This window comes from Ischnura elegans, chromosome 3 (genome assembly GCF_921293095.1).
Source record: "Ischnura elegans chromosome 3, ioIscEleg1.1, whole genome shotgun sequence".
Taxonomy (NCBI): Eukaryota; Metazoa; Arthropoda; class Insecta; order Odonata; family Coenagrionidae; genus Ischnura; species Ischnura elegans.
In genome coordinates this window covers 4,009,804-4,022,542 of record NC_060248.1, presented here as the reverse complement: position 1 = coordinate 4,022,542, position 12,739 = coordinate 4,009,804, and the positions used below count along the sequence as shown (strand labels likewise).

Genomic DNA, 12,739 nt, shown 5'->3' with positions numbered 1-12,739 from the left:
TTCTCAACGTGTCCAATCCATCGTATCCTCTGTGCCTTGATGAACTTTACCATGTTCTTCCCTTCGATCAGCTTTTCTATTTCCCCAATATATCTTAACCTCCAATCCCCCCAGTTGTATATTAGGCCATATATTCTACGTACGATATGTCTTTCGAAGATTCCAAGTCTTCCTTCATTCGACGCTGTCATTGTCCAGGTCTCTGAGCAATGTGTCGCCACTGGCCGTATTAATGTCCTGTAAAGTTTCATTTTCAGGGAACTACTCATTAATCTATTCATAAATAATTGTAAAAGTGGCATAGAAAGCCCTATTTTCGGCTTCAATTCATTCCCGTTTGCACCTCCTGAGGTTAATGTCACTGCATAGTTATTAATGCTCCAAGGTTAGTAAAGCTGCTTACGTCCTGAAATGTGTCACCATCAATTGTTAAGTCATGGATCTCTCTTCAGTTCTGAACTGTTGACATCACCGTGTACTTAGTTTTATTAATTTTAAGGCCTATTCTGTTGCATTCCCTTCTCAAAATCACATAATTTTGCTTCAAGGCTACTAGTCTTCTTGCTGCAATTGCAATATCATCAGTATGTGCGCAATCTGAATTGACCTCTCAAATATCGTTCCTTTTCAAATCTATGGCTTCTACTACCTTGTGGAGAGCCAGGTTGAAGAGTACAGCTGACAGCCCATCGCCCTATTTAACTCCAGTATTGAACATAAACTTTGAATTTTTATGCTTGTGAAAGATACACTATTTGATGATATATATTATATGGAAAAAAATTGTCATGAATCCAAAATATCCAATACATTTTGTAAGCTACCCTGAGTGAGGTCCTGTTTCAGCAAATTGCTTTTCTCAATTCTGGATCTTTTTGTTGGCTTCATAGCAGACTCTGCCGCATCGTTTTTATTTCCCACGAAGCTCTTGTTGCGGGCGATTGCTCATCCTCACTTTCCTCAAAAAATTGTGTCGTGGTCGTAACGGTAACTCTTGTCGTCAAATTCTTCATCGTCGTTCTCACTCAAATCTATGTATTCCGCTTCACTCTCAATGATTACAGTTTCATTATAAATGATCCTATAGTTTTGAGATTCACTAGCCATATGAATGTAAATTTACTGTTACTTACTTTTATAATTACTTTTGTAATGTGCCCTGGTTGAACACATGTAGCGATCACCAAATGGAACTGGCATATGCTTCCCTCATGAGTTCTTTTCAGACTGAATTGGAGAGAAATATGTACCCTTTGGTCGAAACCATACTTACATGCATATGAATAATATATGTACTTAGAGAAGGAACTAAAAATCATTACACATGCTCAGTAGTAGGTTCTGAAAATTCATTTTAAATCAATTTGACGAATTGAGAAAGCATTTTGATCTCTAAATTGACACTTCGGCCTCTATACTCGTTGATGTGGTAATTAGATTGTTCAGTTGTACACCATGAGCACCTAAAGCTTTAGGGCTTGGTTTTTACCTGGGAGTTTTTTTTTTCAAAAAGCCACCCTCAAAGATTATAGGGCTGTAATTGGAGGAACACTGTGCTAGTATGTATGGGTCTATGGCCACAGAAATTGCTTGCTCCTGTGATTAGAAGTTTCTCTGATCCACTGCCTCAATAACGATTGCTTGTGTTGTGCTTTGAATGATTCACCTCTTCTCTCTCTCCTCTTTGAAGAACGCACATGCAGGATTTGCAGGAGGTGACTCAGGAAGTGCACTACGAGAACTATCGCTCGGAGAGGTTGGCCAAAGGTGCTGCAGTCCCCAAGAGGCAGACAGTGTAAGTTCACTTGCGTGTTGTACTTAGACGATTTTTAATTTCTCTTGGTGAGTAATACAGTCGAACCTCGATCTATCGTTTTTCAAGGGGATGGACGAAATGAACGATGAATGCGGGAAAGTTTTGCGCGGTTGCCTATGCGGCAGGAAACGCAGGATGTTGGCGCGTAATAGTGATATTCTATATAGGATTCATGCAGGAATATAGCTGTTTTCTATTTGAATATTTTATTTGAATTTTATGTAATACTTTTGGGCATATACTTGGTTCTACTAATATATCTTTCAATAATCCTTGGGAATACGACACCTCACTAAAAAATGTTTGCTCGCCGTCTCGGCATTCACACTGCCACGACGGATTCGGCAGTCTTATTATGACCATCTCTCATCACCGAAATTCAACTGCATGCTAAAATACGCATGCTTTGTGTCAAAACTTGTGCACATCAGATGTGTATTCCGAAATCTGTTGCAGGCCTGTTTTTTCGTCGGAGTTCCGAAGACGAATTGTGCCTGTGGGGCACCAACACTTTCTAGCGTAGTCTTCCCATCTCCGCGTTCAGAATAAGATTGATTCAATACCCAAAAGCCATTACGACGGTAAAAAATTTATCCTCTGGCCTAGGCTTGCTACAATTTAAATTACATTGAATCCTGGCAAAACTGATCTATTTGAAAACGACAAAATACATCGCTCTTTCGGAGCCGCAAACCCTTGCCTCCCCGATGGATAATCACAACGATAATCATTACATCACCATACCTCATGGAGAGAGGGTTGCTATTTTTAAATGATGTAAGTCATGTTAAATGTACCACATAAAAATTCAATCAAACTAAGGTCAATTCCATGGAACCGTACCCATTACGAGAAGCGTTCGGCATTCCGATTGCCGTCAAAATATGGCATTGACAAAGGCGTATCGAGGTACGATATCTCCCCTCGTCAGTGGTCTTTAAGACCCAACGTCGGTCGTCCACTTGGGATGAGAAGTTCTGGATTCAACCCAAAAATAACGAGCCAACTAACGGAACATTTTATTTATTTTCTAGGAGGGAAATGTTTTCATGCGCTGATATATTAAAATTATGTTTTCTTACCTCAGTGGGTATTTAAATCCCCACACGAACTCCCTTGGTGAAACTGAAGAAAATAGTAACCAATCTGAAAATATTTTAGTCGTAGGTGCGGCACTTCCTTGTTGTTTTAATGCGTCCTTCAGGCTATAGTCAAATATTGATGGGATGTCATAAAATCAGGAAAGCCCTCTTCAAAATTATAAGGCTTAAAAAAATAAATAATTCCTCCCTATTTTATCGCGTTTTTTATTTGATTTCCATGCATTCATTCATTCACTCGAGAATGCATCGCTTCTCTTCAAACTGGGCGACAAAAGACCGTAGGTACTACCATAGAGTAAGTACATACTTACTCTATGGTACTACAGGTACCTCAAGCATATTGGAATTTTAGTGGTTTTTAATAAGTGACAAACTTTGTCGAACAAACACAAATTATGATTGATAAAACCCATTAAATAATAGTACCTATTGAATTACTTTTGGCTAGGATACACTATTAAAACTGTTCACATTTTAAATACTACGCTTTCGAAAGAAGTCATGCATTGTCTTCTGTTTCTTAGCGGCATTCTGTTGTAGTCGAAAATATGATTTTTCGAGACTTAAAATGTTTTCACGATCCTCGTCGCTTCCACTTTGTGCATAGAAAAACGCTTTCACTTTTTCTAAAGCTTCGTAAGTCTCGACAAAGCTTGGGATCACTTCTACTTCGTTTTCCTCTTCTTCCTCTACAGCCCCAGTAGATGTGTGCGCTTCGCACAGTTCTTCAATGGTTTCAGTGCCACTTGTAACCACATGATGATCTACTGCTACGTAGCTCTGAAAATCGTATTTCTGGGCTCTACACATTTCTTCCCAGTCTTGACCAAAATCGTCAACATCATCATCTGCAAGTTCATTATTATCAATCGGGTATCTGTGCCCAGCTTTACGGAAGCAATTCTGAATAGTGCTCTGGCTCACTTGTTTCCATGCTGCCATAATATAGTGGAGTGCTTCAAGTACGTTTAGTTTTTTCTTCATTGCCTTTCCTGACTCCATAAGGCAAATGGATTTTTGTACGAGGCGTTGTCTATAGTTCGCTTTTAAACTGCGTATAATCCCCGAGTCAAGTGGCTGGAGCGTACTTGTACAGTTTGCTGGGAACCGTACCACTTTAATATTCCTCAAAAAAGACGTGTCTTTGGGGTGTGCCGCACAGTTATCCACAAAGAGGATAATTTTTCTATTTTGTCCCCCCATTTGCGCGTCTAATGCATGGAGGAACGAAATAAAAATTTCTGTTGTCATCCATGATTTACTGTTTGCGTAATATTTTGTCGGCAATTTTCTTACGTTTTTGAAGCACCTCGGTTTTGGCGATTTCCCTATCACAATCGGCACTTGCTTGTCGCTGCCATCACTATTCACGCAAAGCAAAACCGTTAGCCTGTCTTTGGATAATTTACCTCCATGGCAGCATTCTCCTTTATAGGCCAATGTTCTATCAGGAAGCACATTGAAAAACAGACCAGTCTCATCCGCATTATACACATCTCCTGGATCATAGCCCTCCAGAATCGATGGCAGACTTTCCAGCCAGTCATCCGTGCTTTTAGCATTTACTTCTGCACTCTCTCCCGCCAGCTTCTTGAATACAAGACCATGTCGATTTTTGAATCGACTCATCCAGCCATTGGAAGCCTTAAAATTTTCGACGTTCAATTGGGTGGCAACAATCTTCGCTTTTTCCTTTAATATCACTCCATCAACGGGAATATTAGACTCCCGTGCCTGCTGGAACCAATTGAAGAGCACCGTTTCCAATTCGGCAAATGTAGACTCCTTGCCAGTCTTTCTCTTCTTGGATGCGCTTCCACATCTGTCTATTTGCTCTCGAATCTCACTCTTCTTGGCCATTATAGAGTTCAATGTACTTGCTGGCAACCTGAGACGTTTTGCAATGTCAACTCGCTTTTCCCTCGGATTTTTTTCCACTTCTTCAATTATTTTGAGACGATCTTTCAAAGTTCTCTTTTGCTTCATCGGGACGGCCATGGTCAGAAGACGAATAAAAATTTAACTAATAAAAATGACACCAGGCTTCGCAAAGCCTCAAAGAAAACACTGGCTTTAATTCAGCGAACACAGGAAAATACGGAACCACTCGTAGGAGGTGAAGTTCGGAACTGACGCTGAGCCGATTGTCGAGGGTGAAGCGCTACCAAAGTGTGTAACAAAATATCCTGAGATATCCCTTTGTTTGTGAATCTGACAAGAGAGATTTATAGCAAGTCATAGTTTGTTATCTGATATTGTTTACGGAAAAAAATGTTGGATCAATGGCCGAGAAGCTCAAATGCCAGGGTATCGAGTTTCGTCTGCCTCATCTTTTACCAGTCATTTGTTACTCATCTTTGGGGCCAATAGGTGACTCAGACAGCAATTGGCTTCCAGAAATGTGAGCTTTGAAGATGAAAAAGGTCAGGGGGAGCGAAAGGAAGAGGGGTGAAATACTTTTCTATCATTCTCGGGTAACTTGATATTTCCTTTCGAAGCTAATGAGTTATGGTCTTCGTAACACGAACCCGTCGCGAAACGTGACCCGGGTCGTTAAATGCCTCTTGGTTGGTTTCAGAGAGGAAGAAAGAGTCAGAGGGGGTGGGGGACAAGGGTTGACGGGAGGGGGGTAGCTGATTGTGAGAACGGTGAGAACTGTGCAACGTAGACAATCCCACGGCCCCGAGCTGCTCCGGAGGGCCCTATGGTGCTTCCATCTCTTAGGGAAGATTAATACTATGTGCCGGTCGAATCCGCGAATGCTGCATTGTAAATACGTCGTTTCATTTTTGTCAAACGATGAATGCGGGAAAAAAAATACATCGGGACCGTGATCTTCGAACGACAAATGCGGGAAAACGATACTTTGGGGAACGATAGATGCGGGAAAAAATTACATTGTCTTTATGGGACTTTTTTGGGACCAGGGACGGCGAACGATGAATGCGGGAAAACGATGAATGCGGGAACGATAAATCGGGGTTCCACTGTATTGATGAATTCTTCTTGGGTTTTAAACCATGGTAATTCAGTCGTATTGGCTGATGTTTTGGAAGACGACTTGTCTTCCATTTTCAAGGCGTGTTACTCAATGGTTGTCCAATCTGACACATTTTCCACAGGGCCACTCCGCTGAATGCAGTGGAGGAGAAGGGTAGCGACAAAGATCGCATCTTGCAAGAGAAGGAGGCGGAGCTGCGTCGCATGCAGGAGATGCTTGCCAAGATGCAAGCGCAAATGCAGCAACAGCACCAGTGAAGAAGCGACGACGATGGCGCATGCATGCGCACTTAATTCTGCTTGGATGAGCGGCGCTGGATCTTGCAGAGCTCACACCCTGTCCAGGCATGCCTTTCTGTGAGGCCTGAGTGTGTTATGTGGAATTTAATTATATTGGGAGTCCAATAGACTTTTGAACGTAGGCAATGAGTGGTTTTCTGATATGAATGGCCCAATACTTTTATTGGTCCAAATTAAATTCGCTTCCCAATGAAATATCCAGATCTTCATGCGATAAACAATTTCAAGACTGATAAAAAATTGGGTAATTTTTTTATTGGGGCCTACTTTTATCGTAAGGCGATTTAAAAAAAAATCAGGTCTGATATTTGTATCAGGCCTGATACTTATCCTCCTAAGATTAGTTGTCATTATTGCCTATTATCGATGGTACAAATTCATCATTATCCTTGACTAAAATTTCAGAACTGCTCAGGCCATTGTCATTCTGCTGTATGTCTTTTTAAATTAGAGACAGTTGTTATTTTCATCATCCGGTGTGCATTGGATTGCCTTTTTCATCACCTGTTAATGGGAAGGGTCATAAAAAATGGATCAAGTAAGTTTTTCCCACAGTCGTAATCAGTAAAGCAATTATTTGTAATTCACTTTCTGGATTCTTGCAGAGTAAGTATTTTTGTGGCCAACATTTTATTAGAACACACTTCCATTGTTCTCAGAGCAATAATTATAATTTATGATAATTCATTTCTCTGACTACAACGTAGTGTCTCGTACGGAAATGTTAGCATAAGAATTTGTACTTGCCTGGAATCCTGAGAGTTATTTATGAATGTAACTCACTGAGAATAGACTATATCTTATAATTACAATATGTAATTGCTTGCATCTGTGGTGATAAAATGAGCTAATTGCCTTGGACTGCCCTTGAAGTATTTTTCAGCTGTAATTATGTCGATCATTGGAGAGTGGTTTGCCTGACAGGGTGATAAGAGCCACAAATATGTGTTCCACATTGAATTACTCTCCGGACTTAGAATTTGATGGAAAGAGCAGTGTTCATTTCCATCTTGAGTGAGTGCTGCTTGCATTTTGGGTTCATAGAGCTCTCTCTCTCTCTCTCTCTCGTTGGCAAAGCATTCCTTGTCTCTATGTCTGGGTGCAAAGTGTGTTTGGTGAAGTACTTAAATGAGTGGACCAACAGTGAGGTAAGTCAGCGGACCTCTTCAAGGAAGCGTGTGTCAATTTGGCGCAAGTAATCCTATGTGCCATCAATGGTGCTCCCTGCCTTCTCGCCAGAAATCACCATTACCAATCACCATTATCGTGTGTCGCTCACTGGGGAGAGCTGTGCGTAAATTACTGCCTGTTTGTTGCTCAGGGCCTCAGTTAAAGCCTGGTGTTATGTGACGTTTATTGTATGATTGGGGGGGATGTCTTTATTCCGCTGGGTGGGTGGATGTGGATGGCTATTACCGTGCTGCAAAGTTTTGGTCGAGAGTTGGTTTGGGGAGGGGTATCATTTTTGTGTCATGTATTCCACGTCAAAAACTTACTGTGAATATTTTGTTGCTTGCCACTTAAGGATCATATTATATTACTTTTTTAATCGTTTTATTTCTACAGTTAATGACTTAAACCTCTCTGACTTTCCTTCTGTGAAATATTATTTTATATATTTTTAGTTTTTTTTTGCTATAGATAAAGAGTCAACTGTACTTGGCTTTTATGAAGAAAAGATCTCTTGTTGTTTTGGGAATTACGGAATGCACCCATGAATGAAATTGGTGTGTTTGGCATTTTGATTTGGTGCATTCAGTTTGTACTTTACATTCTCGTGATGTGTGGGGGGGATTCCATAGAATATACGTAGTCACAGCTCTGTTTGAAGTTCTGAAAATTGTATTATAGTTAAGAGCGGATCTGTATTAATATTTCCTTTTGATATTGAAGCCATACATTGTTAATATACTTAGGAATGCCTAGTCTGTCTTGTTGGAGTTACTATGTATCCAAAGATAAAAATGTATTTTTCATTTATGAATCATGAATTAAATACCATGAGGATATGTTCCTAAGAAATATTCATTCCTTTCATTTTATTAATGCCATGCTTGAGTGGAAATGATGTCGTCAGCATTAAAGTTGGAGATAATGTGTTAGCTGCTGACTTGCATTGGCTCTTCTCCTGTCTTTCCTATTATGAAAATATAAATGGGGAAAATACTGGGATACCATGTACTCATATCGTTTTCTTCATTTCTAAGGATGAGTCATCGGTTTCACCTCCATGTCAGTTCTGATTCTGTTTTGGTGTCTAGCATTGGTTCTTGGTTCAAGTAATGGGTACAAGCTCTTTATCTATTGGTTCACTTTCAGCGCTTATTTGTAATAAGCTTTTGAAGTTTTTCATTGTGAATAATATCTACCGCAGCCCCTTAGACTAGTGGTGGAATCCATATCATAACATAGTTTGGTGTTTCAATGGGTTATGCAAATCAGTGGCGTTTTAAGAGCGCTTTTCAATGTCAGCAAGCTGCATCCTCTCATTTCCTCCTTCTTTGTTGGCATTCCTTCTATTAATCGGATAAGTGTTTTTGGAATTCTTGCAATGTGGAATTTTCTGTCTTTTCCATTCATCCACCCTTCACAATTTTCTTGAAAAAAAAGTCCGTTATTTTAGTTGTTAGTCCTATGTCATTGCCGTTCAAGGGCAGAGTCTAACCCAGAGTAATGCCTGAGACCGTGTCTTATATCAGAGTCTAACCGTATTTTAAAGTCTGATTGTTCTTAAGCACCTGTGTGACTTTATTCTTATATAAGTGAAGGTGATAGTTATTTTTTCTCTTATGATTTAAAAGTATTATGAAGTTATTTTTTCATTATAATTCAAATATTCATGTGTTAAAATAATCCTCACACTTAGTCACCCAAGTTGTTCATAGCAAACTGTAAGTTCATAGCAAAGTATAACTGAAGAGGAGAAAAGTATATGCTCTGCATACATAACTTACAATATATTTTAAGAATTTATATTTTTCTCTTCAAACGCACAGTGTGTGGTGATTGGAAGTGGAGGGAGAAAGTGGAAGGGAGGTGCAGATGTGTCGTGACAATGCTGAGAGTGTAAGAGGTGAGGAGGGCCCTGCGGGCTGGGGGCATGTACGTATATCAAAGAGAGAATACCCCCGCAGTATCCCTGCTTGTCGTAAGAGGCGACTGAAAGGGTGGTCATTGTCATGCCGTGTGCACTTCCATTAGCCTTCTATTTTTGGAAAGACAACCTACCATAGGTTGGCGGGCTATTTTGTGGAGAAACTATTCCAACTCACCGCGAGGAGGTGGCTACCATTGAGTCCCAACCGTGTCCCACCAACCACCCTTCCAAAGTACATGTGTGTGTAAGCACATCAGTTACTCTGACAAAACCTTATATTGTGCTTTATTTTCGAATTTTGGCTGAATTTCTGTCTCTGATACACGATAATGCCCATCCATGCCTGGACTGCACACGAATTTTGATGACAAGGTGATCATTTGCACCATCCTTTCATTAGCTTGTATGTGGCAGGGAAAAGCAGGTACTTCCAACACAGCTCTTTCTGTAACGAGGTCTTCCAAGTCTTTGTTTATCATCCCAGCTACTAATGGTGGTTGAGTTACCTCAATTGCTTCGCCATCAACCAAGTCCATATAATCTTGTGCATCGAAGTGTAGCTTTGGAATTTTGAATTTCCTCAATTCCTTCCGCTGAGTTTCCCTCGATTTCAATATTCTTATGATGGCCATTGCACGAATTTTTCTGCGTTCATCGGCTAACATTGCAAGCAGAATATTCTCGGGAAGCAAAAAAAAGCATTTCCCTGTGTTATAGAGTAGAGGAGTAATTTGATGTCGCTATCCATATATTTTATTAGAAGCATCGTGCTCATAATACGCTTTGGGCCTTCCGTACACTATGGTCTCAAATTTATTGAAAACCACATTGGAGTGTAAACTTCGATAACAAATTTTGCTGGTGTCATCAGTTCTCTTGAGGGTGCTTCAGTTGAAGCGTTGGGTAAAGGAGAGAGTAAGAGTACGCGCCTAGTGGATTTCGGGGTATATATTAGCATTTATGAAAGATACAAACCTCAAATTTTAAATCAATGTTATTTATTAAGTACAAAACTAATTATACAAGGCTTGGTTGTACTTAATAAACATCCAAGCAAATGAGATTTTTTTAAGAAAAAAAAATGCCATTTGCGTACTCTTGGCCTACTTGAAGGTTAAGAGTAGGTACGCACCAGGGTGGCTAAGTGGAAGCGCTAGCAGAGGTCGCAAACAAAAGGCCCACTGCCTTCGTAAGCAGTGCAGTTCCCGTGCCACCACTCCTTACACATGCCGCACTGTATCCAGTCCACATCCTGGGCAGGTAAAACTTTCATCAACTTCAACTGTTGAGTTTGAGCTGGGTTGGGTGAGATTTTGGTTTTCTAAACTCGCCTTTCTTTTTTCAGTTGTTTTATATTTTGCTGCTTGTTTCTGCCGTTTTCTTTAATTTCCCTCTAAGATCTCTCACCGCCATCCTCTTTGCTTTTGCCATCTCCATTTCCTTTTTCACCTTTTCTCTCTCTTGCAACATATTTTTGAATGGAGAAGAGGTTATTACTTCGGACTTCTGCGATGGTTTTTGCCCTTTTTCTGGCCTTTTACAATTTTAGGTAGAGGTAGGATAGATGTTATAGAGGACTTTGGGTTTTACGATAGGCCTATCTAAGTTAATGAAGAATGCCGGGAGAATACCAACAACTTTTCAAGGAATTCCGCGCTGAAAACTCAGAATTTACGTTCGTATACACTGACGGTTCCAAATCGGATACCGCCTGTGGGTGCGCTGTGGTATCCCCATATCATGGAGTCCTTAAGGCAAAATTGCATCCGTACTGTTCCATTTTTACGGCTGAACTCACTGCCATTAGGATTGCTCTCCGATGCATTAAAAACAGTGTTGCGTCATTTATGATCTGCACAGATTCATACAGTGCTCTCCAATCCATATCTCTTTATTCTCCTTGTCACCCCATTGTTCAGGACATACAAAGCACTCTGTTATCCCTGAGTAAGAAAGGGACCACTATAAGCTTCGCTTGGGTCCCTGGACATGTGGGCACACCAGGGAATGAGAAAGCAGATTCTGCAGCCAAAGATGCACTCAGGTCTCCGGATACAGATTTTCAATTAATGCCAGCGGAAGATTTAAGAAATGCCATGAGGGGTATAATTAGACAAAATGGAAGATACAATGGCTTGAAATCCAAAATAACAAACTTCGGGAAATTAAGCCCGTAATAACTGCGTGGCAGACCTCTATAAGAAATGTCCGCAGGGAGGAAGTGGTTTTAGCACGCTTAAGAATTGGTCACTGCTTATTAACCCATTCATACCTCTTCACCGAAGAGAGGATACAGCCCCAATGCTTAAATTGCGATTGTCCACTAACAGTGCGACATATCCTGACGGACTGTGCAAGATATCGGACTGCACGGACGAATCATAAGCTTGGAGATAACTTAGCTGAGGTACTAGGAGACACTCCCGTGAACATTTCCCGGCTGATAGGATTCCTACACTCAACTCGACTTTTCAATAAAATATAAATGATACCTCTTGTAAATTATTGACACGTTAATTTCAGAACGGGCCTAATCCCCTTTATCAATTCCAGTCAGTGAGTGGTGCAAAATGGCCTTAGCCGCCGACGCACGCTATTAAAGAAACTCTACTAGGTACTATCTAAGTTTTTGTTTTTATAGCTGTCAAGTTTATCCGTGGCAAATCAAAATTTTTGTCAACATCCATCATTAAGCTCGCAGATCTTAGAAAATCTTTTAATTTCTGTGCCGCTGCTAAATCAGTCGATTGGTCCGGGTGTTGAGTTGAAACTTCATTTTGACGTTCCTTCGATTGATCTGGAAAATCATCCGGCTGGTCTACTCTTTCCTCATCATGGGTTTCCTGTTCAATCACAGCATAAAGTGGTTGGTCAGCTGGCTGTGCCAGAACTTCAGGTTGATCAGTTACTAATGAAGGTGCATAAAGGTCCTCACTAATAACGTCTGGGTCGAAAGGTTCGATTCCAGTGACCTTAAAAGCTTTTTCTGCAAGACTTACTTTTGCAGTAGCAGAATAGGCCTTTTTAAATGAGCCTGATATGTCACTTAGCTTAATAACTTGTCCTGGATGTTGAACAAGCCATTTCTCAGCTTCAGCTGCATGTGCAGTTTTAAGTGGAGCAAAAAATCCCTCATCTAAAGGCTGAATAACATGGCTTGCATGGGGTGGAAGAGTTAAAGAAGTGATACTATTCTCTTGGCAATACAAACTTGCAGAAAGGGAGCAATGTGACGTGTGGTTGTCTGCTATTAGTAGGACAGGGTCATCTTTTGATGGTTTTGTGTGTTGTGCAAAATGCTTAAGCAAGTCAAGAAACAGCTCCGTATTCATGTAACCTGTTTAACCCCTGCATCACACAGCCGTGACAGTTCTCCCCCCTCTGCACTGGAGATCTTACAAACCGTTTTTTTACCTGTCGGGG

General features: G+C 40.6%; 1 protein-coding gene across 1 annotated transcript in view; it reads left to right on the top strand.

Moving 5' to 3' along the window:
- The window catches only part of LOC124155338 (septin-1), a 38,975-nt gene extending 30,732 nt beyond the window's left edge, over positions 1-8,243 (top strand). Inside the window, exons 9-10 of the mRNA XM_046529071.1 lie at positions 1,691-1,795; positions 6,042-8,243. Of these exons, the coding sequence (XP_046385027.1) occupies positions 1,691-1,795; positions 6,042-6,177 (241 nt within the window). The 3' untranslated portion in view covers positions 6,178-8,243. The remainder of the gene's footprint in view (positions 1-1,690; positions 1,796-6,041) is intronic.
- The last annotated feature ends 4,496 nt before the right edge of the window (positions 8,244-12,739 follow it).